Here is a 27,967-nt window from a genome sequence, read left to right on the forward strand (position 1 = left end):
GTGACCTTGATCCTATTTGTTTTAATTTCTTTGGTAACGTATCTTTCTACAGAATTACACCGCCTACAACTTGAACACCACCGAAGAGAAGCGAATTTCATTCTTCCCTAAAATCGTCCATAAACTGAAACCGGAAGTGATGGGTTTGTGCCGAATGACATGTTGGATAGTAATTGTTGTGTTTGGAGGTAATTGTTGAGTTTATAAAATCAATACATTTTTTTTTTAGTAATTGGTGATTTCTAAACGTTTTCGTGATGTAATCTATATCTATATTACAAGACATAAATAAAACATATCCCTTAATTTCCTAACACAACTTAATTACTAGGAAACCTTTTGGATTAACATTTAGTGATCAACAATCAGGAAGTAATCTAGATTAAGAAAATTACGAGATTTTATGCATTGGAATTTGACATGATGTCGCCATATGTATTTCCATATGTTCTCTCTTAATGCTGTGGTTTCGTTTAAAGGGACTAAATGTTTCATAACTGATAAAAAGCATTAAAACATATCAATATCTGTTAAAATTGTATACTTTCTGTTAGCACAACCATTTTCTTAACAACGTCAAAAACTTGAATAAAATAGGAGCGACCCAACACTGTTTCATATCATTATTGTTCGGAGAGTGTAAACAATATCTTTGCGCATGCGTATAGCATGATTAAGTAAGAATTGAAACATGACTGGCAAATTAATTTTCACATATTTATACATAGTAAGATATCACATCAAAACGATGGGTTAAAACGAGGCTCCGAAAGGTCACGTGAAGAACTCGGCTATCTCCGATCAAAACAGCGATGGGTGGTAGACATAAAAGTGAGTGTCGAATAGCGTTGGTTTGAAGCTGATAATCTTTTTCAATTTCTCTCGGCGAGTGTTATAATTTTGTGAAGAATCTAATTTAAAGTATTACAATGCTTGCCGGAAATCCAACGCATGAGAATTAACAGAGCAATCTAACCATTTAGTCCCTTTAAGTACCAGAAAACGATATATCATACATTTCTAAGGCATATACCCTTTTTATGACCGATGGAAATATCAATGGGATTCACTCCTCATAATGATGTAGTAGTTAGACTATAGATGTATTAGGTTTATTTATGTATTAGAGATATGCAGATCACACTCACGCTAGAGAAACATCTAATGAACACTTGCCAAGTCAAAGATTACAAAGGTGTCAGTTGTGATGTGATGTTCTCAAATATACTTTAGGAAAAGAAATTGACTAGATGGCTACAATGAATAAATATACCTGTAATCTATTTTCTGATGATAGAACGTTTTTCTATGACTATTGATCATCAACATGCAATACTAATGTCTTTTGACTATGCTTTTTGGATACAAAATCAAACATATCATTTTCCCACCAATTTATCTTACATTCACTGTTGTATGTATGGTGTTTGTGTTGATCTACTCGTTAAAATAGCGTATTTATTCCCCCTTGTCTTTGCTAGGCAAACTGTCTACTTCGTCCAGTGTAAAAGACCGATATTTGAAAGTTGTAGAATTTGTATTTAGTCTTTATTCTCACCATTTAAAAGTCAAACTTTAGTTTGACTTCTGTTCTCACAACGAGCCTTTATGTATTTTTGCTTTACATTAGTTGTAGGTCATCTGGCCTTGACTCAGGTAAGGAATTACTTTCTTCCCATTCTTTTCGGTAAAATGACGCTATTATATAGATTTATTCTGCTGTTAAATCTCTTAATTGGCTGAAAACGACAGTTCTATAATTCAATTACCAGTCACAAAATAGGTAAGGGTACACGAGGAACACTTAAGTTTCTGTTTGTAGCTGTAATATGCATCCGGTACTTAAGATTTGCAAGGAATATTCTATTTAAGTTCTTTAATTTTACTGATTCTATCAAAGTAACATTAAAGAAAATGCTCCAGTTTCAAACGTATCGCGGCTATCATTTCTTGATTTGTTACCTTTATTGAAAAGTTGTAAAGCTACATTTTCTTTTTAGCTGTTTTTTTCCTGTTTTTTTCCATTTGCTCCATCGGTAAATTCTACATTAGCGTATATAATGTATATATCACAAAGAATATAAAGAGGTTTCCTCAAAAGCTTCATTTTCATTCGTATTAATGTCATCTTCGTTTGGTGTCTTGATGTGTTTTTGAAATTTTTAGATATTGATTTCAAAATATCTTAACATTTGATTAATAATGAATACAAAGTGTCGGTATGTTGCTGCGAATATGGAAAATCTGATGCATTTCCTTTCTGCTCAACCAAACCTTTAATAGGTCCTTTCCTAACTCGTTTGTTCTTGCGAACATTTAGATATTTCATTTTATTTCCTTTTGAGAACATTGCATGCCATTGATAATGAATACATACTATTTGACGTGCTATCGTGTATTGATCAGATATGATTAGAAATGGTTACATACTACCGACATGCAAATATTGTGAATCATAAATAGAATTAAACTAATATATCCAGTTCGGAGGAACAATGTCATAATTGTATGACAATGAACAGCTCATTTACCTGATAGTTATCTTTTTTATGATCTTGGTGTATAAAAATTATCTGTAATATAATTGTGTTTATTTCCTGTTTCAAAACCGGATGTTGAATTCTAACTTGTATCGGTATATCTAAAGTTATCATATATGCTTTTCAATGGTCACAATTTAACATGATTCCTATAGATAATCATCTGTTTCTGTTTCAGACACCTCCCTGTCACGGACACGGTGCCCTTAAGATGGGTATGTGCGTTTGTGATGAAGGTTATATTGGTGTTAACTGCTCCTCAAGAGAGATAGACCAATGCATAGCTCCGTAAGTGTTTCTGATTGGTTCGTGAATTTAGGAAGCAAAACAGGCAACATGCTTTCATTTAAACCATAAAAAAGTTCTATTACGTCATCCCATGGAATCGGTACTTACCATTTTAATTAGTTTATGTTCTCTCTCTTCTATCATTGTACCATTTCAGTTAAAACGATTATCTATGCATTTGTTAACACTTATTTGTGGTGGTGCATATGGGTGTGATGCATTTTCCTGAGAATGGGTGCGCAACAACTCGCTTTATAGACGGCTACAGCTGCAATATTAAGATTTTTCTTGACATATTTGTCAGTATGGTTTTTAAATTTACCACAAGTAAATCTATTACTTCATCCTATGGAGACAAATATATGTGCAGGTCGAAACTGTACCTGAACATATAACCCGTATAACTTATAAGTATTATCGTATGGTTGAATATTTATTTGATGTTATGGGATTTCCCTCTTTCATCTACTGGTTTTCAAATATTTCGTTTTTCGGTGCTGCTCAGAACATGCCAGAGCGGTGTTGAACAAGCAATTTCATTCCTGATTATGAAATGAAATGTATTACTTTCTGTCTTAAAGATTGGAATTATATTATTATGTAAAAAATTCAGTATGCTCGTAACAAGTAATATTTCATAATTTCATATTTTACCATCTTTTGACAGGGGAGATAATTCCGTCTGTTCAGGACACGGGGATTGTATAGATGGAATATGCCTTTGTCAGTCCAGAGGTGATGTGAGTTGACCTTTCAATTAATGCATTTCTCTCTCTAAGTGACTGAACTCAGCAATTTGTACACAGGGTTTGATAATGTTTTGATGAAAATCACGAGGTTTTATGACTATATCTCAAATAGTTTATTTCAATCTGATAACGATTTTTTTTATAAAAAACGATAAAGATTAGCGAAGATTAATTAGATAATGTGATAAACGAATGTTTATAGACTCTGGTACCGGCATCTTGTTTGATTTGTTTATTACTAAAACTTATGATACCCTAGAGTGGAGTTTACATGTAACGTCCACCAAATATAGACTGAATAGCTTTTTACCTATACTCAAATCGACAACTGTCAGTCTAAATTGCACATGTAGCGCGACATGTCAGGTGGCAATTGTATTATTTAATCCAAGCCCAAATACTTAAAATACAGCTTGGGAAATTATTGTATTTCAATGTGCATTCTTAAAAAAAATATATTATAGAATAGTTTTTTTCATTAAGTTGGAGATATTCTTTTTAAGAGTTGCACGATTCAAGAAAATTGCCTTTCAGAAAAATGCATTGGTTTGTTTTTTGTCAAAGTTTCGTCGTCGATTGAACCACGTATTTTGTTGTTCTCGGTTTTATGATACAATCACTGGCCATAAACTAGGCATAAAAACAAATGTCAAAGTTTAATTAATTCCAGAGTTGACGATTTGTCACCACTATTTCTCTGTTTCTGTCGTCGATATGATAAAAATCTTACATCCTTACTTCTTCGAGGAACAGATGATGACATGAATTATGTTTTGAAACACCAGTTGATATTCCTTTGCAAAACAGTGGGTTTAAGTAGACAAAAGATAAGAGATTCTTGTATTTAGTTAATCGGAGATTTTGCAACAGGAAACAGCAGAAATTGAAAGGTTTAGTAAATTGACTCGTTTGTCGGAAATTTTCAGGCGACAGATTGTGACTGAAATTATCAAATCATGTCATGACCCAATTTTTTTTATTTAAGATTTAAGGATAAAAGTAAAGAAAATAATATTTATCACCACAGAGTTATTCATAGTGGCGAACTCCTGTGGTCATTGATGTCGAGAAGCAAGCCCATGAGGATTGGTGACCGGAATGTCATTGAATTCGTAGAAACAACAAGTTCTGTATTGTGTCTTAGGAATTCATTACATACTGCATGGTTACATCAGAACTGTTACAGATGAGTCAATGGATATACTGCATACGTTATAGAAGACAATACATTAGCAGTCACTGCTACGTACATTTTGCTATTAAGATCACAATGTGTGACTACATAAACATATAACGGAAAATAAAGATGTGTGAATTGGTCTTCATCATAATACGATCGTACCAGAATATAAAATATACAAAAATACGTAACGAATCATCAAAATCTGTCAACAAAGAGACATTATCACAAGAAAAACAGGGCATACCTCGTTCATGGAGATACAGAGCTGGCTTCATCAATATTACCTGATATTTCCCCCAGTGCGTGAAAACATCTATATATAGTTATCAGGGCAAGATATCATGTAACTAAATATAAACAATTACGGGTGAGCTGATTTTATTAATACGTAAAATATCGATTATGGCTGTTAAGCTTACATCCCAGGTAATGTTTAATGTTAGTCATTTTGAGACACATTGATGGCAAAATACTGTAAACCCATCGGTGGAAAATGCGTTGTCGCGCGGTGATTTCTACGTTAGTTTCAAGCAATTTATCGACTTTATACTTACATAAGTATTCCAACTGTTCATGGCAACTTATCATCATCTTTTTAATATTCCTGAAAACGCGTTTCAGTGATATCTGCTGGGTGTCGTTCAGATGCCTATAAGACGGTGATACATCTGCCTGGTGACAGTACTATTTATTATATTTTGCCAGATAAATCTGACAATACATCAATTTAATAAAAAAAAACTTTAACAGATATATCAAAGGGGTGATGATAAAGAAAATCTTTAATCATCAGTTAAAAATGATTTTAAATATGGAGTGATATGATATCTTATTGAGTTTTGGACTTATGTCGATACTTTAAGGTTTAAACTTGTTATACTAAAAGTCTTATGCTGATAATCGTGAATAATTTATCTTGATATCTATAATATGTGTTCCTTGTATCCGTAAGACGTGTTACTAATACATGTAAGATATGTTTCAGATATTTGTCAGATTTGTTTCTAATATATTTAAGGCCCGTTCCTAATATATGTAGGACATGTTCTGATATTTGTAGACGTTTTTCTGATATTTGTATGGCGTGTTCCTAAAATGTGTTTGAATTGATACCTCCGGACGTACTCCTGAAATCTGTAAGATTCGTTCCTGATATCTGCAATCTTTTCCCTGATATGTCTAAGACATGTTCCTTATATATGAAGACGTGTTCCTGATATTTGTAAGATTTGTCTGATATCTGCAGGCTCTCTCCTGATATCTAAGATTTGTTCCTTATATATGAAAACTTGCTTCTGATATCTGTAAAATTTGTCCCTGATGTCTGTAAGACATGCTTTTGATAAACACCGGAAGTGATCCTGGTTTCTAGCAAATGTGTTATGCATTCCGTAACAGCATGTTCTTTACACCAGTAAGACGCTTTCTTGATATATGAAATATCTACGATTCTTCATCCTGACAAAACGTTTTCCCGCTGATCTAATATCTAAAACATGCTTTTCTGAAACATAACGGACAGAATGATGTTATTTTCTGAGTAAATAGGTTTGCTTTATTATCATGAAATAGCGAATAAAGGACCGGGACATTATTCAAGACCACGAGGCTCTAAATCAAAAAAAGTTTTGTGACGGATATAAGAGACATTCTTCCTGTATACAAGGATATGTGTTACGTACCAAAAAGCTTGTTGTCGAAGGAATCGATATAATACATCAATAAAAAGTAAAATATGTGATAAGTGTTGATGAATTGGGCATTAAAATTTAAAAAGGATAAGTCTTATTGAAACAAAAATTTTAAGACACATTTTCGTACAAAACCATTTTATCAAAAGGTAAAAGTATCACTACCAGCAAACATTTGAGACATTCCCAAATATTAAGTTACTGGCCAACGAAGTGCTCTTAAAACGAAACTACTTTGGGAACACACAGCTTTTCTCGAGAAATTTCAAATAAATATTACGACATGAGTGTGAAGAGTTTCGAACATGAAGCTCCCCATAGATGTTCATTATAGGTGGGTGGTAGGAACATAAAGTCACTATTACAGGAGAAACTACCAGCTACACTGTCGGATTGTACGGAGTCCGATGGTAAACTGATCAATAAACTGCTGATGAATTGCAATTAAGTTTTAAATAAAACTATGACTATAAAATACACACTTTCAAGACTTTTCTTCTTCTTTTGAGAGCAACGTAATCTAATCATGTTATAAACACACACGGCGCTGATTTGATAAAACTGGTTTGATTTTAGTCTCAAACCACATGAGCATGTATTGTTTGTTGGGACTTACGAATTCTTAAAGCGGTGTTATATCCCTTGTGAGAAATACCAGACAAGGTCAAACAATATGGAACTTTATTTGGTACTAACCACACACCCATCCCTGGAATGCGCGAAATATGGAATTCTAATTGGCATGACTATGTTCTTTTGTCATGGATGAAGGCATGAAGGCATTTTACCAGATAATTGGAATACTGTGTAGTTCTCTTTAATGATTGATGAAAAACAATGAATTTTAAAAAATAATGTAATGAAAGCAAATTGGACTGGACTATTCTGAAGCAATGTTTTGTTGAAAATTCTGATAATAATCAAAAACAGTGGTAGCATAAATTTCACCTGTAGATATACGATCACGATTTATGAAAGACTTATTAAATTATGTCGTCATCAGTATGACTCCTTAAAACATTTCATTTTGCCGATAAGTAGAAATTCTATCCAACAACACATACTACACAATTATACACAACAGCATATACCATTAAATTTTCGCTCGCTTGCCGGAGCATCGTAACCCAGCATTAGAATAAAAGTTCTTATAAAGAAAAAAACAGTAATAGTCTTCCCATGGTTGTCGTTAAGTCTGGTCTTTGTTAAATAGATACATTGACTTTGAAAAGACTTTCCATTTGCTTGATATTAACCGAATACATTGAAAATGGTGGTCTGGTCATCTGTATTTATTAAACTGACTTTCCCTAACTCTGCATCAATCAAAGATGGCAGAACAACAGCTTTATGAAAAAAAATAATGCCTATCTAAGTTTTATGAAGCGTTTCTTCTAAACATGAAACCAATTGTATTGTACTAAAAAGGAAAATACTGTTGGAATGTAAAGATATCGTTTACAGTTTATCAAATAGGTAGTAAAATAGAAATTGTTTTCCATAATTATGAAATTATGAGAACTAGGATCAAGGAAACAATATGATCCATTATAAATACGGACAAGATGTTAACGAGAGTAGCAGCCTAAATAGTAAACCAATAGTAAGACACATAATAACAGGCGATATGTTTGTTGAATCGAACCTAACAGAGATAAGTCCTGTGATACAATATTGATTTTGTTTCAGACAACGCGAATCGAGCATGACATCCCTCAAATGTTATGATTTAGACAGACAGGTTTGGTATCTTTTCAGTGCTCTGATATGTTAGGCTCACTTCTATGATTTTTGTTCAATGATTCTTTCAGGAGTGAAAATCGAAAGAGCGTTTAACGAAGTACACTGGCGGCCATCGAATGTTCCAAAGCGTGCGATAATGTGTCGTTCGTCTTATTTTGTTCCGATAAATTGGTATGACAGTATATCTATAACGCTGTCCGAGAAAGAGAGTTGTCCTTTCAGTACATATTTCATGAAGCGCATTAAGTTTTTTACTGTGAAAATTTTATGACAATACGTAATACAACAGTGTCGGAAATTTATCAAACATGAAAGATTTATCTCTCTATGTATTCCATAGATGTCTGTGGTAATACAAAACTGATACAATGTTGAAAGGATATATATCAGATCGTATATCTTGTTAGAAGAGTAAGGGAAATCCTTAGGCTTTGAGACGGCTAAATGGTAAGCAGCTGTAACCCCAAAGGTTTAATGTAGACTCGGTCTGCAAGTTGTTCAGAATACAATAATGTACTTTTAGATGTAAAAAAGAACATTTTTCATAAACAACATGACATTTACTTAATTACATAATAACAACATCTCACGTGTGTTTTTTTTCTTAAGCCCATTGTAAAATGTTGTTTAAATAGATATTAGAAATACTCGTATATGTCATTTAATTGATCTCGAAATTACTTGTGTGGTATGGATTGTAATAGTCCTTGTGTTAATTTGTTGCCACGACGTAACGTTTGAAACAATGGATAACTTCGGCCGATCGGTCTTATTACATCTTTGGTCTTATTACAATTCATGTAGTGTTTGTTTTTACTTCACATGGTAGTTATGAAATAAAAAGATTTCATTATGACGTTTGACATTTTTAAACTTACCACAACTTCCCACTCTATCCTTTATCGTCAAAGCTGCATATCATATATATGTTTGAGTTATTGCTGTGATTGTAACACGTCGTGTATTGAGGGTCTTTTTAGTGCCTGCATTAGCCATCAGACTTGAAGCGAGGGTAAGCTGATTGATTTACAGTCGTTATTGATTATCACCGAAGAAAGGTCCCTGTAGAGCATTAACTAGAGAAATACACGGGTCGTCTTTCTGATATCTTTGACGCAGTAGTTAAAAAATTGTTGAAAAAAAAATGTCTTGGAAAAGTGTTGTTTTGTTGTTTCAATACAACAGCGTTATCAATTCTCAAAGCTATCAATTACAACACCATAGCATTGTTACAAAGACATAACTCGGCCTTGCTTTCAGTTATTAATAGTTACCGCGACAATGTTTGCATTCATAAAACTTCTTCTCATACAAGGTATATCATTTTTTTTTTCATTTCAAAAGCTTTAGCACGGCATTGTTTCTAATTTTCTTTAGCATGACCCTGTCTAAATTCTGAAATATTTACTATCAGACCTTGTTTTAATTTACAAAATTATAGAGTTCTGTCCTGGCCGTATTTCTCATTCTTAGAGCTCTTTGATACCCTTGTTTGCATTTACGGGAAAAAACTTACCATGACCATGTTCAGTTCGCATTTCTGAAACAATATCATGAAAACGTTTAGACTTTCTTGATATTTTACAAACATATTTATCCTTGACAGTATTTGTATTTGGTTCTAACAAGATGGTTTTTACTGATTTCATATTAAGCTATAATATGAGAGTATTTTACCAACGTTCTGTACACCTTTTCTACCTCTGCTTTATAACAAGGATATTTCATTTTTTATCTAGATTGTTCAATATATGAAGATGATTTAACACATTATTCGAGTAAATCGGTGTTTCTCTTATTTTCTTAAGATTCTTTTGATAGCCTTGGATTTTTTTAATTACAATTAGGCATATTAGAAATATATACAATGTATGTATATAGACTTAGTTACAACAAATTTCGACAGAGATATTAAGTGCCCACATATACTTATTTCCTGCTATAGTTTTTGTGAGAAGAGTCGTGCCTTTAACTATTGTGTATATATTATGCATGGTCTTAAGGCTGATGTACACATGTAATACCAAATGGGAAGGATAATACATGATCAAGGAAATCTAAAATATACGTTAAAGAGAAAAAAATTATTATGAGTTGTTTAATTGTGATGGATTTTGGAAAAACATCGTATAAGTTGAAATAAACTAAGCTCTACAATATATGTATATATAAGCATATCTCTTATGGCAAATCCAAAACGTTTGAAGAAAAGAGAAAAAACCTTTTGAATCTTGTCTATGCGAAAATAAAACGGTATTTATATATTGAATGATGATTAGAGATGTGAAAAAGTACATATAAGAAATTATGAACCAAATGACAAATACAGTGAAAAGTCTCAACTGTTTATGATACTGGTGGGAAATAGGTCATTTAAGGACTGAAATATCATTCGGAAATATCATTTCACTTTGGAATTACGACGTCCGTTCGGATGTAACTTGTGGTGTACAATCTCTGTCCATTTTACTTGTAAGTTGCACGTGTGCTATACAGTATAATGACGAACGGTAGGTAAAACACAAATCAATTTATGTTGCCATGGAAATTTTAGTACAAAGGACACACATGTGAATAACTGTTTAACAAATTAAATTACAATACAGTCAAACAATGAATTAAACTCGCATTTCACTACCAACGGTGAGTGAAAAATGTGCCAGTACGGTGATACAGACCTGAACCTGGGACAGTAAGGTCACGATAAAAGATAAATGAGATCGCAACCACCAGATCTTCACTGAATAGGTACGGTCACCCATCAGCATCGGGGAAATTCCCCGCAGTGACGCAACATCACCAAGAAACCTTCTATTATCTCACGAATAAGCTATTTGTGTAAATGTTTTTGAAACTAATTATAACAAGTTTCAGCTGACTAAACCCTTATTGAAACATGTATCTTTTCCTATAATGAGTTTCTCTCACCGGTATACGCAGAATGTGACGTATTTACTGATATCGAATCATTCGTTGATTTGATTATGAAATTATATATTTTTCATGCAAGAAAATGTCAACCTTTCCACAATTATGGATATAAGATCGTGTTATTTTCATACCAGAAAATGGCAACTGTATACATGTAGCTATTTGCAAAGGCAATTGTACCACACAGTATCAAAATGTTTTCCACTCTTTCATTGTGACTACAATTTCTAGAAATTATATACGGCGTACATACCATATTTCTTATATTTGTGACTACTTACAAGTGTACATCTAGTGATGTGTAATCAGTATATTATCGATTTTGCTGATTTTTCACACAAGAAGATAACATTTGTCTCCGTCTTTATTCCGCGCACATTTGATAATTTTGTAAATATGAAAATGCGCGTGAACATTAACTACATTCTGCGCACACACTTGAACGTGTCTGTATATTGGTGTATTGTTGCATATTCATATGGGTTAGTATGTACTTGGAAAGGTTTACGGTTTATAAAGTCAATCATTATTACATATGTTAAAATGTCGTGTACAAGTATAACGAATTTACAGTGGCAATATTTCGTATAATGATTTTTTCTAACCTATATACGCTGTACGTGAAACAAACATGGGATCGCACGTTGATTTGATTTAAATGATAATGTATTTTTCATACAGTGATTTAAAGGTAAACCCTATGCACACAGGGAAATGTAACACACCGTATCAAGGGATGACTTTTCACCCATTTTGTCTATAATGAGTTTCTCTAACTTACATACGTTGTACGTGTCATACTTGAGTGAAGAGATCTTGTACTTTTTAAACAAGAAAATGCCATTTTATACACGTACATACACCTACATGATATAATTTTTCATGTTCCTGTCTGTTAATCTAACCTAAAATTCTACTAATTTGTTGATTTGATTATTGGAGATTGCATGTTTTATACAAGAAAATGTCAATTTCGTGTGTATTATGAAAATTTATATTTTATACTATCGTTTACAAAAACCATCTGTAATGATTATTTTGTTACAGATGTGCCTTATGAAACTACATCTACACTGTGGAAATATTGAAAGTAATTAGATTCTTTCTCAGGTTCTAAGTTAACAATATTCAACCAAGATTATTTGTCATATGTATACTACAAAGTCCAAAGTTTGTAACTCAAAGTTGACTGAATTAAAAGTGAATAACATTATTATGATATTTCATCATTCACTGAGACTTGGTTATCCCCTTGCACAGAAACTTCTTATGAACTTTTTAAATTCAAACTTCCATGATCTAAATGTAAAATAGCGGCCAGATAGGATAAGTGGATGCACCTCATCAAAAATACTGCGATTTGACGTCCGGGATTTGAAATCAATAATCATGAATGCATTTGGATTAGAACTGCAACTTTACAATAAAACTATCATGTCGAGAGCGTTTTATAGACCGCCAACTTCTTGGAATGAAATTTAGAATCCTATTGGCCATTCCATTGATATGGTTGCTAGTTATTAATATGATTGTGTTTTAATTACAGGTGATTTTAGTGGAAATCAATAAGTTTAAAATCCTGGTCGTATTATTGATTATAGAGTATATATATTATAGATACAACTTCAATCAGTTTGTTGAGGAGCCTACTCATTTAACATAACACTCGTCTTCTCTTTTCTCTTTATTGCTGACAAATAATGCAAATATTATTAGGTGGGAATCCTTTCTACCAGCAGATACAAAACAGCACTGTCCTATTTACACATTTTTAGATGTTGTTCGTAATGCATTTAAATCCAACTTTCAAATCTAAGGAAAGCACAGCAGGCGTACCTCAAGGTTCGAAGTTTGGCCCTATTTTTTTCTTAATATATATTAATGAAATAGTAAACGATATTGATTGTAAAATAAAACTATTTACTGAGGACACTGCCTTGTATATAAAAGCCGAAAACCCAACAATCGCTGTAAATTATTATTAATTAAAATCCTATCACAATGCTCAATATCATTGCACCCAATATTAGTTCCCATAAACATTTAGGAGTATGTTTATCAACTGATTCTACATGGAATATCCATATTGCCTATATATTGAAAAAGTATCACAAAGACTAGCTGTATTAAGAAGTCTGAAAAATCCATTAAATAGAAATTCTCTTCAAACAATATATTTTTTCATTAATTAGGCCTATACTAGAATATTATGATATTGTTTTGGATAATTTACCAAACTACTTATGTTAAAATTTAGAAAACAAACAGATTGCGGGTATTGTTACGGGTGTGACGAAATTGTCAAACATAAGTTTACTCTATGTGGACCGGGAAACCATATCTAAACAACGTGAAAATCCTGAAATCTTACAGTGATATAAAATGTTTTACAAGAAAACACCATCATACTTGTCTAATCTAGTCCCAGATATCCGATAATCACAGTTGTGAAAATTCGTCTGTCAGTAAATCCCTTCAGATATTACATCCGCGATTGCGACTTAAATGTAGTGATTTAAAACAAAATATTTGTATTAGAAATCTAGAGGAAACTCCACTATATGTAGTTGTGGTTTCGTGGAAAGTAGTTTCCATTTCTTAACATCATGTTGTAATCATACCTCAATCAGACAAAATACAATACTGCAACAGTCAACGTTTGATTGTTAAATCTAATTGTTCTTCATGTTATGATGTACGCAAGGTGTTCCAAGACCTGAAGTTCCATTTGCTGCTGTATGTACCTTGTGAAGAAAATGATACATTCGAAGCTTGTTTCACTATCCCTAAATGCAAAATATGTTTACTTAGTTGCCTTATTGAATAAAGTTTTATGTTCATTAACTAAACCACATCACACAGCTGTTTCGTCCTTATAACACTCGTCAATGATGTTACATCATACAGCTGTTTCGTCCTTATAGGACTCGTCAATGATGTTACATCACACAGCTGTTTCGTCCTTATAGGACTCGTCAATGATGTTACATCACACAGCTGTTTCGTCCTTATAGGACTCGTCAATGATGTTATATCACACAGCTGTTTCGTCCTTATAGGACTCGTCAATGATGTTATATCACACAGCTGTTTCGTCCTTATAGGACTCGTCAATGATGTTATATCACACAGCTGTTTCGTCCTTATAGGACTCGTCAATGATGTTATATCACACAGCTGTTTCGTCCTTATAGGACTCGTCAATGATGTTATATCACACAGCTGTTTCGTCCTTATAGGACTCGTCAATGATGTTATATCATACAGCTGTTTCGTCCTTATAGGACTCGTCAATGATGTTACATCACACAGCTGTTTCGTCCTTATAGGACTCGTCAATGATTCTGTTGGCCTAAATGATAAACTAAATCGCACCATACAGCTGTTTAGTCCATTAAGGACTCGTCAGTGATTCTATTGACTTAAATATTGAACTAAATCACATCCCACAGCTGTTTCGTCCTTCTAGGACATATCAGCAAAGCTAAGTGCTTAAAAGTTGAAACCTAGAAGGCGACTGGAATACATATTTAATGTAATCTAAAGATTTTTTTTGTATTGCCGCATGGATCGCAAAAAAAAAAAAAAAAAAAAACACACACACACACAATGAAATCATTGTTACTTAACCAATGTTTTGTAAACTGTGACCGATATTAATGAATTGTATGAAAGACTTGCAAACATCTTTAAATGTAATTTTTATTGATTGATACAATATTTGTTGGATAATGAATAAACATCATCATACATGTGTTCATTCTTTCTATAGCTCTTAAATGTTGTTCCAGTCTTATAAACTAATATCCAGGAATAAATCGGATTTTGTGAAATCCTAGTATATGTTGATGTTCTTCTAGAGTGGATATCGGCAACCTTTGTCACTGTACAGGAACCAATCTTACCCGACATCTTGACAAAGGTCGAATCTTAAAGAACGCACTTAAATAAGCATTTAATGACCCTCCAAGCAGACGAATTGAAACTAGCATAGTGAATATTGTAGAAATAAATTGTACCTTGGCGTACCATAATTACATTAGGAATCTCATATGTCAAAAGTTATTTCAAGATATTATGAGCGACCATTTTAGAAAAACAAAAACTATATCTATTTCTTACACCATAAACGGTGTTGTCTGTGGTAGTTTATTTGTCCCTAATGCTGTTTATTTATAACCTAAAGGCTTGGATAAATTCATCGATGCTAAGAAAATATAACTAGTGCTAGTTTAGAAATTGCATTTTACTGCGAGTGTTGTACGCTTTAAGAAGTTTTAAGAAACCTTCTTTTTGGACTTTTCCTTTGTCATTCCAACCGTTATTTTCACTAAGAGCACCAAATTGGTAGAATGGCTTGAAAACTATTATTCTCCGATGAAACATTACCTTTTAAATTAAATTTTTCGAGACGATTTAAGGTAACAGTGGTAAAACCCCAATGTGAACACTCTTTATCTACGTATATTGAACCCAACCAAAGTACACTTTTACGTGAAACGTTTTTGCTGTGACCTTTTGTACACTATTATTATTATTGATAATATAAAGTTGTGAGTGCAAATAATGAAATTGGGTGCTTTTTGTTCACTGCCGACATTATCCACATCGACACATCTGAATTCTGCACGTGCACGGGTGTTGCCAATACAGGTGAGTTTTCACCGAGACGTGTCCTTTATAAAGTGGTCCGTCCCAAAAGCATTTATTCAGTGAAGGTAGAGCGAATAATGTTCATGAAACTCGATGTCACGATTAACACAATTGCAGAGAGAAGGGTTCTTGGAAGTTTACAGGCGTGTACCTCCACCACTATTGTAGCCAGGCGTTTGAGATGTCATGTTAGCACTGTCACCAGGCTTGCTGGACGCTTCCAACATACGTGTTCTGTTTCTGGTCATCCCCGGACGGGGAACCAAGGGTGACAACTCAGACAGCTGCCATCTGAGTTAGAAGACGCCCAGTGTCTGCCGAGACCGTCTGGCGTCTCTTCCATGAAAATGGCATTAATTGCGGATGTCATTACGTAGGGCCTATTCACTCAGCGCCATCGAAAGCAACGTCTTAAATTTACAATGCTTCATCAACAATGGCGTCTAGTTGACTTGCGAGGAGTTCTCTTATCAAACAAGTCTCGATTCCATCTTGCCCACGCTTATGGCCGACTGCGTGTGTGGCGTCGACGGAACGAACGTTACGCCGATTGTTGTGTCCTGCAGGCTAACAGATAATTTCTTACAAAAAACATATCTTAAGTCGGACATAGTTTTCCTTACGGTATCAGTATATTACATAATGGAACACAACGCGTTCAAAAGGTTCACAAAAACAATCTTCACCGAGACACACCTGATTGATATAATTAGTATCGATACAGAATTAACATATGTTTATTGTTTTTCTTTCGGAGGGGTGAGGAGTGCGTAACTATTTTGTTTGTTTGGACTTTTTTGAGGGGTGTTGTAATATATTCTTCTTGCTTTTTTATTGATTTATTTAGTTTTTTCAAATTCGAGAGTAATGACAGCGACAATATATTGTCAATCATTTAACAATCGAGACATGTTACCTTCAGTTTTACTTGAAAGATGACGAAAGGCCAAATATGAAACAAAACAGGTGTTAGGGAATATAAAGCGTCTTCGAAGTTATCGATGACTGCCAATATATATGATAATCAAGATAAATTCAACACCAGCTCTCAATGAGAGCCATGTTTTTACCACGGAAATTCAAAGGCTTTCTAACTAAGTTAATTTTTGAAGATGCAGCACAAAAATATGCTCTTTCAAATGAGATTATGACGTCAACACCGAAGCTTCTATACATTTTTCAGCAATCTACATCTCACAAACGCATGTGTTGTACTTGTATCTGTCCACTTCCGACATCTTTAACGGAAATTGGAAACAGGGAACAATGCTGAATGCATTAATTGGTTTTTATATACAAATCACAATTGTTCAAACATGTTTTAAATGACAAACATTCACGTTTTATTGTGAAAATAATAAACAGTTATCAAATTTGCATTAGGAAGGTCAAAAAGGTTTTTAAAAATATTAGTAGGAAATACTGAAGTGATCAATATTCTGGGTTATCCTATGATCTTAACCCGCAGGTATAAATTAGATGTTATACACTTGACAATTCACATGATGTAATAATAAAGTCTCCCTTTCGGGTTTAAGTGTTAGACATATCTTTGGCTTCCCTCACATACTGATGTTACAGTGTAGTGCTTCAATGAATAGCTCTCTTAACTTCGCATTGAGGCTCGCTTTCGTAATTTCATTTCCAACATCGAGCTACAATCCCAAGTGTGATATTGCTTGCTCATGAAGTACTCGCATGAGCATAATTATCTTAATACATATCTTCCTTGACAATGCGGGATTACTTGCCTGACATTTCGGTTGTAAGTCCGCTCCAGAGTTGGTCGCTTTAATGGCGTTATCCCTGGAATAGCTATCCATAACGAACTACCTAGCGAGAACTAATAAGTATATGATATGATTTGAAATTATCACTTTGACATTTCGAGACGAAGGGAATATCTATGACATTTAGTACCTAGACGTCACGATGATTACTGTATCATGTTGATGTGGTGCTAAGTTTCAGTCAAGAAACAAAGGTATTTGTAACAGAATTCTGTTTTATTTCCAGGATTTACATAGATTTTCGGGTACGTACTGTGAATGTGATGACCACAGCTGTCCATACTTTGACGATGAAGTTTGCGGGGGTAAGGATATTATCATTGATTGAAATGTAAATAAATTCACACATCCATGAAAAAAATACAGGCCGATTTTTAGGACGCACCGTGAAGAATGATTGTAAACAACTGGATTCAATAACGTTATCAGACTGTACGTCTATTCTGTTGTATCTTAAGTCTAACAAAACGGGCCATGTTTGGTTTGATGATTCATTTTGTTTCTTGGTACGTAGAACGTTTTCATTGTTTTAGTTTAATTACGAAACAATACTTTGCAGACCGAAAAGAAATCGTTTGATAAGAACCACATTAGTTGTTAGGCAAGTAATCTCCTCACTCTAGAATTTTGTCTTTTTAAGGCATATGATTACATATAAACTGAAATACGAACAGTTTCCATGAAAAAAGTCACATTTATCTTTCTCTTGTGATATTGTTATCATTATGTTTATCAAAATTTAAGGATACGGAGGCAGAATTATTGTATCATAATTTATACGAAAAACATAAAATGACATGAATGTTGAGACTACAAGATTTTTCAGGTAAAATTTAATAAAGAATTTATTTGCAAACGAAAATACATATATTTCTAAACACATTAAATTTCTGTCTCTCGGAAATATTTGATTTTATGTTATTAATTATGCGTAGAAGTTGAACTTAATTGATTGACTTTATGAGCCGAAAAACAACGCATTGAGACTTGAGTGTACGGCATAACCATCCAACGAACTGGAAATCAATTATTGTTTTCAACAGAATTTTCTTTTATATGTAATTATTTCGAAACGTAAGAAATGAAATTCTTCTAGATGTTGTATTTTGACAGAACAGCATTATTTTTTTCATATGAAATGAAGTAATAAAGTAAATATTAATGTTTTTTCTGAAAAGAGATTCACGAATTAATTCTAGAGTTATAGTTGTACTACATGAGGCTGGTGTTAGTCATTTCAAAAGATTAAATCAATCATTACAGCTGTTATAAAAACAAATATTTATAATTAACCCGAGTAATAGAAATACCATATTAAACAACCACTTGTATAGATGGATCTTACCAATGATAATTTAAAAATAAGGTTAAAAGTGTAAACACCCTGTCATCGGAGGATTTAGAGATTGTTACTTTTATGACGGTTATGTCCCTTATCTTCTGCAGGAGACGACAGGGGCTGGTGTGAGTGTGGAACATGTCGATGTAATAATGGATTCACGGGCGATGACTGCTCCTGCACTACCGCCACAGACAGATGTATGGCTGACGACGGGGTATGTCAATCAAAGTCTGGGAAGCAATGTACCTCAGGGGTCATTTATACTTTAGCGACTCAACTCAAACGGTCCTATTATACCTTAGTAGTCCAAGCATACGATAGGGGTCCAATCATACTTTAATAGTCCAAGCACACGATGAAGTCCAATCATACATTAATGGTCCAAGCACACTATAGGGGTCCAGTCCAAGCACACGATAGGGGTTCAATCATACTTTAATAGTCCAAGCACACGATAGGGGTCCAGTCCAAGTACACGATAGGGGTCCAATCATACATTAATGGTCCAAGCAGACGAAAGGGGTCCAATCATACTTTAATAGTCCAAGCACACGATGAAGTCCAATCATACATTAATGGTCCAAGCACACGATAGGGGTTCAGTCCAAACACACGATAGGGGTTCAATCATACTTTAATAGTCCAAACACACGATAGGGATCCAATCATACATTAATGGTCCAAGCACACGATAGGGGTCCAGTCCAAGCACACGATAGGGGTTCAATCATACTTTAATAGTCCAAGCACACGATGAAGTCCAAACATACGTTAATAGTCCAAGCACACGATAGGGGTCCAATCATACTTTAATAGTCCAAGCACACGATAGGGGTTCAATCATACTTTAATAGTCCAAACACACGATAGGGATCCAATCATACATTAATGGTCCAAGCACACGATAGGGGTCCAGTCCAAGCACACGATAGGGGCCCAATCATACTTTAATAGTCCAAGCACACGATAGGGGTCCAGTCCAAGCACACGATAGGGGTCCAATCATACTTTTGTGTTCCTAGCACACGGTAGGGTCCAATGATACCTAAGTGATCCAAGCAAGCGATAGAGGTCCAGTCCAAGCACACGATAGGGGTCCAATGATACCTTAGTGGTCCAAGCATACCATAACGGTCATATCATACCTTAGTGGTCCAAGCACACGATAGGGGTCAAGTTCAAGCACAAAATAGGGGTCCAATCATACTTTTGTGTTCCAAGCACACGATAGGGGTCCAATCATACCTTAGTGGTCCAAGCACACGATAGGGGTCCAATCATACCTTAGTGGTCCAAGCACACGATAGGGGTCCAATCATACCTTAGTGGTCCAAGCACACGATAGGGGTCCAATCATACCTTAGTGGTCCAATCACACGATAGGGGTCCAATTATACCTTATTGGTCCAATCACATGATAGGGGTCCAATCATACTTTTGTGTTCCAATCACACGATAGGGGTCCCATCATACCTTAGTAGTCCAAGCACACGATAAGGGTCCAATGATATCTTAGTGGTCCAAGCACACGATATGGGTCCAATCATTCCTTAGTGGTTCAAGCACACGATAGGGTTCCAATCATTCCTTAGTGGTCCAAGCACACGATAGAGGTCCAATCATTCCTTAGTAATCCAAGCACACGATAGGGGTCAAGTTCAAGCACACGATATGGGTCCAATCATACCTTAGTAGTCCAAGCACACAATAGAGGTCCAATGATATATTAGTGGTCCAAGCACACGATATGGGTCCAATCATTCCTTAGTGGTTCAAGCACACGATAGGGGACCAATCATACCTTAGTGGTCCAAGCACACGATAGGGGTCAAGTTCAAGCACACGATAGGGGTCCAATAATACTTTTGTGTTCCAAGAACACGATAGGGGTCCAATGATACCTTAGTGGTCCAAGCACACGATAGAGGTCCAATCATACCTTAGTGGGCCAAGCACACGATATGGGTCCAATGATATCTTAGTGGTCCAAACACACGATAGGGGTCCAATCATTCCTTAGTGGTCCAAGCACACGATAGAGGTCCAATCATACCTTAGTGGTCCAAGCACACGATAGGAGTCCAATCATACCTTAGTGGTCCAAGCACACGATAGGGGTCCAATCATACCTTAGTGGTCCAAGCACACGATAGGGGTCCAATCATACCTTAGTGGTCCAATCACACGATAGGGGTCCAATTATACCTTATTGGTCCAATCACATGATAGGGGTCCAATAATACTTTTGTGTTCCAATCACACGATAAGGGTCCAATCATACCTTAGTAGTCCAAGCACACGATAAGGGTCCAATGATATCTTAGTGGTCCAAGCACACGATATGGGTCCAATCATTCCTTAGTGGTCCAAGCACACGATAGGGGTCCAATCATACCTTTGTGTTCCAAGCACACGATGGGGGTCCAATCATACCTTAGTGGTCCAAGCACACGATAGGGGTCCAATCATACCTTAGTGGTCCAAGCACACGATAGGGGTCCAATGATATCTTAGTGGTCCAAGCACACGATATGGGTCCAATGATATCTTAGTGGTCCAAGCACACTATTGCGGTCCAATCATACTTTTGTGTTCCAAGCACACGATATGGGTCCAATGATACCTTAATGGTCCAAGCACACGATAGAGGTCCAATCATACCTTAGTGGTCCAAGCACACGATATGGGTCCAATGATACCTTAGTGGTCCAAGCACACGATAGAGGTCAAGTTCAAGCACAAAATAGGGGTCCAATCATACTTTTGTGTTCCAAGCACACGATAGGGGTCCAATCATACCTTAGTGGTCCAAGCACACGATAGGGGTCAAGTTCAAGCACAAAATAGGGGTCCAATCATACCTTAGTGGTCCAAGCACACGATAGAGGTCCAATCATACCTTAGTGGGCCAAGCACACGATAGAGGTCCAAGATCAAGCACACTTAGGGTCCAATTATACCTTAGTGGTCCAAGCACACGATAGGGGTGCAATCATACTTTTGTGTTCCAACAACACAATAGGGGTCCAATGATACCTTAGTGGTCCAAGCACACGATAGAGGTCCAATCATACCTTAGTGGGCCAAGCACACGATATGGGTCCAATGATATCTTAGTGGTCCAAACACACGATAGGGGTCCAATCATTCCTTAGTGGTCCAAGCACACGATAGAGGTCCAATCATACCTTAGTGGTCAAAGCACACGATATGGGTCCAATGATATCTTAATGGTCGAAGAACACGATAGAGGTCCAATCATTCCTTAGTGGTCCAATCACACGATAGAGGTCCAATCATACCTTAGTGGTCCAAGCACACGATATGGGTCCAATGATATCTTAGTGGTCCAAGCACACGATAGGGATCCAATGACACTTCAGGGGTCAATCATACTTTAGGAATGCAATGACACTTCAGGGATCAATCATACTTTAGGAATGCAATGGCACCTTATGGGTCTAATCATACTCTAGTGACCCTGTCGTAACTTAGGGGCCCAATCATACACAGAGGTTCAATTGTAACTCTGAGTTAAATCTAACGTTGGAGTTAAATTGACATTTTAAGTGTAAGATAGCAACTTGATAGAGGTCAGATTAAAAGCTACTGATCAAAATAGATGGACAAACACACAAACTTCTTGATTGGTTTTCTCAAGCAAATGAGAGATTACAGAAAGGTGAGGTTCAAATATTGCCGTGAGTGAAAGGATCTGCCATCAGACGACAATAACGGGGATGTTGAAATCTAATGATAACAGAAACGCTACAACCAAGCAGTACCGACTGGTGGGAATTATAATCGCCGACAAACGGTACTCCTGGGAACACACAAGTGTCGGAATACTGCCAGCGACCACTGAACGATAATAAAGGCAAAGATTAGAAAATCTTGTTTAAAATCTGTTAACAAATTAACGACGGAATAATATTAGGGTGTTTTCTGGTACACCAGCTGGATACTCTCCTTTCCTGTATAAAACATTTTAATATTTTTGTGATAAAATCAGCGATTCGATATCTTTATGACAAGTGCCAAAGACAACAGCGTCTTCACATGAATTCAGATTGCCGATAGACAGAAGCGCTCTAATCACTGGATGAAAAACACTTGATATGCAATATCGGTAGTGAAATATAATCATAAATTTCATACTTGTGGATGTTTAAGTATTGACGTCGATACACATGTACGTTAACCACTTGCTTTCAATTAAAGTCAACCTAAACACATGCTCAGTAACTCCGAGTGTGCACTTTTTAGTATAAACGCTGTCACTCGAACACTTTCTAGTTACGGGATATTTTCTTTGTATGAACGTTCACTGTGACCCAGATTTGAAGGATAAACGCTTATTTTCATTGTTACCTTGTATGTGATATATATTAACATTAAATTTGTAGGATGAACGCTTAATAAAAATGTAACCTTGAATGTAATATATAGTAACATTAAATTTATGTTTGTACGTTCACATTAAAGTTATAGGATGAACGCTTAATGTCTTTGTAACCCGATATGTAATGTATGCACACATAAAATTTGTAGAATGAACGCTAAATGTCTTTGTAACGTTGGCTGCTTCAAGTTATGTTGTAGGGTGAACGAACTAAATGTCACTGTTAACCTGTCTATTTACAGTACATTAGAAGGATGAACGATAAGTGTCACTGTCACCCTGTCTATTTACAGTACATTAGTAGGATGAACGCTTAATGTCTTTGTAACCCGGTCTGTTTACAGTACAGTTGTAGGATGAACGCCAAGTGTCACTGTCACCCTGTCTGTTTACAGTACAGTTGTAGGATGAACGCCAAGTGTCACTGTAACCCTGTCGGTTTACAGTACAGTTGTATGATGAACGCTAAGTGTCACTGTAGCCCTGTCTGTTTACAGTACAGTTGTAGGATGAACGCCAAGTGTCACTGTCACCCTGTCTGTTTACAGTACAGTTGTAGGATGAACGCTAAGTGTCACTGTAGCCCTGTCTGTTTACAGTACATTTGTAAGATGAACGCTAAATGTCACTGTAACCCTGTCTGCTTACAGTACATTTGTAGGATGAACGCTAAATGTCACCGTAACCCTGTCTGTTTACAGTACAGTTGTAGGATGAACGCTTATTGTCACTGTAACCCTGTCTGATTACAGTACAGTTGTAGGATGAACGATAAATGTCACTGTTACCCTGTCTATTTACACTACATTTTTAGGATGAACGCTAAATATCACTGTAACTCTGTCTGTTTACAGTACAGTTGTAGGATGAACGCTTATTGTCACTGTAACCCTGCCTGTTTAGAATACATTTGTAGTATGAACGCTAAGTGTCACTGTTACCCTGTCTATTTACAGTACATTTTTAGGATGAACGCTAAATATCACCGTAACCCTGTCTGTTTACAGTACAGTTGTAGGATGAACGCTTATTGTCACTGTAACCCTGTCTGTTTACAATACATTTGTGGGATGAACGCTAAATGTCACTGTAACCCTGTCTATTTACAGTACATTTTAGGATGAACGCTAAATATCACCGTAACCCTGTCTATTTACAGTACAGTTGTAGGATGAACGCTTATTGTCACAGTAACCCTGTCTGTTTACAATACAGTTGTAGGATTAACGCTAAATGTCACTGTAACCCTGTCTATGTAAAGTAAAGTTGTAGAATGAACGCTAAATGTAATTAATTGTAATCCTGTCCATTCACAGTAAAGTTATAGAATGAACAATAAACGTCACTGTTACCTTTTTTATTCACATATGTTTTTCACCATAACGATTTCGGAGATGTCTTGTGTTTACGCTATCTTTCGCGTGTAATGTAGATTATAAATAAGAGCGCTAAATGTAACTATGATTTTTTTTGCAGTCTATTTGTAGTGGAAACGGCAACTGTCGCTGTAATGAATGTGTGTGTATAAATGGCTACGGCGGACAGACATGTAGTGATATGAAAGAGGTGGAACGGAAACAAACTCCATCCAAGTCCTTCATGTCGGTAAGGTTTACTATATATACCATAATGTCATACTGTAGGAAAGAAAAAAGGCAAATATCTATATAGAGACATTGACAACATAAATATTTTGTACAGGTATTCAATACAAATCCAATTTAAAAAAAACCTATGTAAACAGTACAGGTTTTCTATTTTAAGATAGATAAGGAATGAATCATATCTATATACTGCTTGATTTTATAACGTTTCCAAGGTTTTTGTTGCTGTTTCAGGATTCTACAGATATGTGTAATCTATGGATTCCATGTGTTCTTTGTGTGGGTTTCAATACTGGCGATAAAGATGCTGAGGAATGTGAAGAAGATTGCAGCATAAATAGAATAGAAGTGGTAGAGACATTACCAGGTAAATGATAAAGCAGATCTATACTGCGTATTCTGCTCAATCAGACTTAGATAACAACAGGTTAAAGATTTTTCCTTGGTAAACATTCAGGCTGCACAATTACTCGACTAAATGCATCAGTGAGAGTTATCTTTAACATTGACTAATACGCCATCATGTTATCTAAAGAAAGACAACTCAGTTTGACGATTTGTTCCGTAGACAATTGGGCTAGTCTCGCTTAAAAAGCCAAAAGATTTAAAGAGGTTTTAAAAAATAAAATAGATGAAAAAAGATAAATTACCACAAACATTTTACCAATAATGTTCGCTACTTTGAAGATGCTCTTGTGATTTTGTAATGGTTGAGTAAAAGTTTAAAAGAGCTTAGCCCAAAATCTAAGTTTTTTACGGATATCGTGATATCTAAAAACTCCTAAAATCCGAGTTTATTGATGAACAGAATTGACCTAAATTAGGCATTTGTGTGCTACAATAGCTCCAGGGTAGGAGAGGTAATATATAAGATAATTTTTGCTAATAATAACTCCAAATCTATCAAGTACGGTAAAATAAATAAAGACAGTACACTAATCCAATATCATATCAGTCTATAATGTTACCTCGGATAGGAATGACATTTCACAAGTACAAAGGTATGTTTTGTGCATTTCAGACACACCAGGCAACAGTGTTTGTGAACACAAAGATACAGACCAATGCACTGTCACTTTCTCGCACACTGATGAGTCATTTTACGCCATGTCTGTATTCGTTCAGTCACACAAAGGTAGGTCTGCAGTGTGAAGTCAAATCATCTTCTGGACTTGGAAAAAAAAAAGATAATTTATTTATTTTTTTTTAATTTGTCAGAGTTTAAATGAAAGCAGAAATGTCAATTGAACTTTTTGACAACAGTGTATTAAACTTTATTGATAAACAACGTTTTGTGTACTTTTGATATCAGCTTCTATAATGCCTGAGATAATCTATATTACATAAACATACATAGATCTCTCAATGAACTTTGAAAGTTACCCTCACAATAATAGGCAAAAATCCAACATTTCATAAAATCGATTGGTTTTATCGTGATCTTGATCAGGGGTGTATGAGTTAGAAATGCTTGTCTCATGAATTCCGAAAATAATATCATTCAAATTAATACAAATAACCATATAACTATTTAGTCATTTATATGATATATATTTCAAGATTCCTTTTTGTTTGAGTTTTTCATTGCTTATTTAAAAAATGGCAATAAATGATGCAATTTTGATTAATCATGTACTTTTATTTATGGGAATGATATGTACATACCCGAATGTGGTTTCTGATTTCAGAATGCCCTGCGCCTATACCTACACCGGAAGCGGAAGTAATGAAAGCTGACCAGTTATCGGACGATACAAACAATGATGAAGATAATGACAATTCAAATGGCTCGTGTCAACTTCACAACACGTGTCATTTCCTATATCTCATCTGTCTACTGTCTACAGTATCTTTCCTATTGTCATAAATTTTGAATAATTTGAAACACAATTTTTAAAAGTAAAGTTTTGTATTTAATTTTCAACATGTAGGTGAGAATATTCCTAAAGAGGCATTCTTAAATGACGTCGATATATGTCATATGTAGCATCATGTAAATATGATTACTTTTGGATCCCTCGGTCAAGACAAAAGAACAGTCCTGAAAAAGCAAGACATAGATTTATTCCATTCTATGACTATCATATTCTGTAGCAAACTTTCGTTGGAAACGAAATAGAGAACAAGATTTTACAGAATGTCAGACGGAATATGACATTTGTTGTAACAGACGCTTCACTTCTTCGTATATGTACATGAATAATTTTATACTCTTCAATTAGAATCAATCACCATCCCTAATAGCGATGAACTACCGCAAGACAAACTACACTAAAACCCATTTACTATATATAGTCCTGTCTTAATTTCCACAGCAAACTGATGTTGATCGGGAAATTCGTAATGAATAATTTGTACGCGATAAAAGTGGATCAATAGAAGAGGAGCAGAATCATCGCATTTGCTTAGGACTTGATTTATAAGTAAAATGTCCTATCAGAAATATAAGGTAAAGATATTTATCTATTCGAAAGTCAATGCTATCACGTTCAGATTGATATAGAATTGTTTTGATAGTCTAAAGATAATTAATAATAATTTAAGTATCATTTCTCTGCTTTTTACAGGTCAAAACATTTTGCAATATCATATGCAAGAATGTAATTGTATTTTTCTAATAGCGTAATGCCGCTTTGTCGTGTTTTAAAATGTTCAATCTGTTTACTCTTTAAACTCTGATAAATAACCAGCCGTAATTGCATATATTTACATACAGCTATTAGATGTTAGCTGATGTCCTTTATACTTTACTTGTACTTTACTATACTTGAGATATATGGTAACGGAAGGATTAAGTCCGCTTACATATATGTGTTGTGTGTAGTTTTAAAGTCCAATTTAATTGGTTCATTGCTGATTCATAAGCTTATAAAGCATTCACCGCAATTGCGTTTACAGTGAAAAAGACTACAGTTAGTCAGTTATATATACACAGGTTTTAGGCAGTTTGCTAATTCTGTGGTTATTTGTGATATGCACCCAAAATAGAACTTTTATAGTTTGAAAATCAAGCATATATCTTTCTTTGATGCTGTAAGATAATGATTGTGA

General features: G+C 35.0%; 1 protein-coding gene across 1 annotated transcript; it reads left to right on the forward strand.

Moving 5' to 3' along the window:
• The first annotated feature begins 94 nt into the window (after positions 1–94).
• Positions 95–27,390, forward strand: LOC132555389 (integrin beta-3-like). Its single transcript, XM_060219737.1, has 10 exons — positions 95–188; positions 1,631–1,656; positions 2,719–2,828; positions 3,496–3,568; positions 17,795–17,873; positions 19,015–19,124; positions 24,789–24,917; positions 25,151–25,283; positions 25,938–26,051; positions 26,605–27,390. Exons 1-10 carry the CDS (start codon positions 140–142, stop codon positions 26,781–26,783), a joined length of 1,002 nt encoding a protein of 333 aa, XP_060075720.1. The 5' UTR covers positions 95–139; the 3' UTR covers positions 26,784–27,390.
• The last annotated feature ends 577 nt before the right edge of the window (positions 27,391–27,967 follow it).

This window comes from Ylistrum balloti, unplaced genomic scaffold, assembly GCF_031769215.1.
Source record: "Ylistrum balloti isolate Yb309-2 unplaced genomic scaffold, AGI_CSIRO_Ybal_v1 Utg370482, whole genome shotgun sequence".
NCBI classification, from domain to species: Eukaryota; Metazoa; Mollusca; class Bivalvia; order Pectinida; family Pectinidae; genus Ylistrum; species Ylistrum balloti.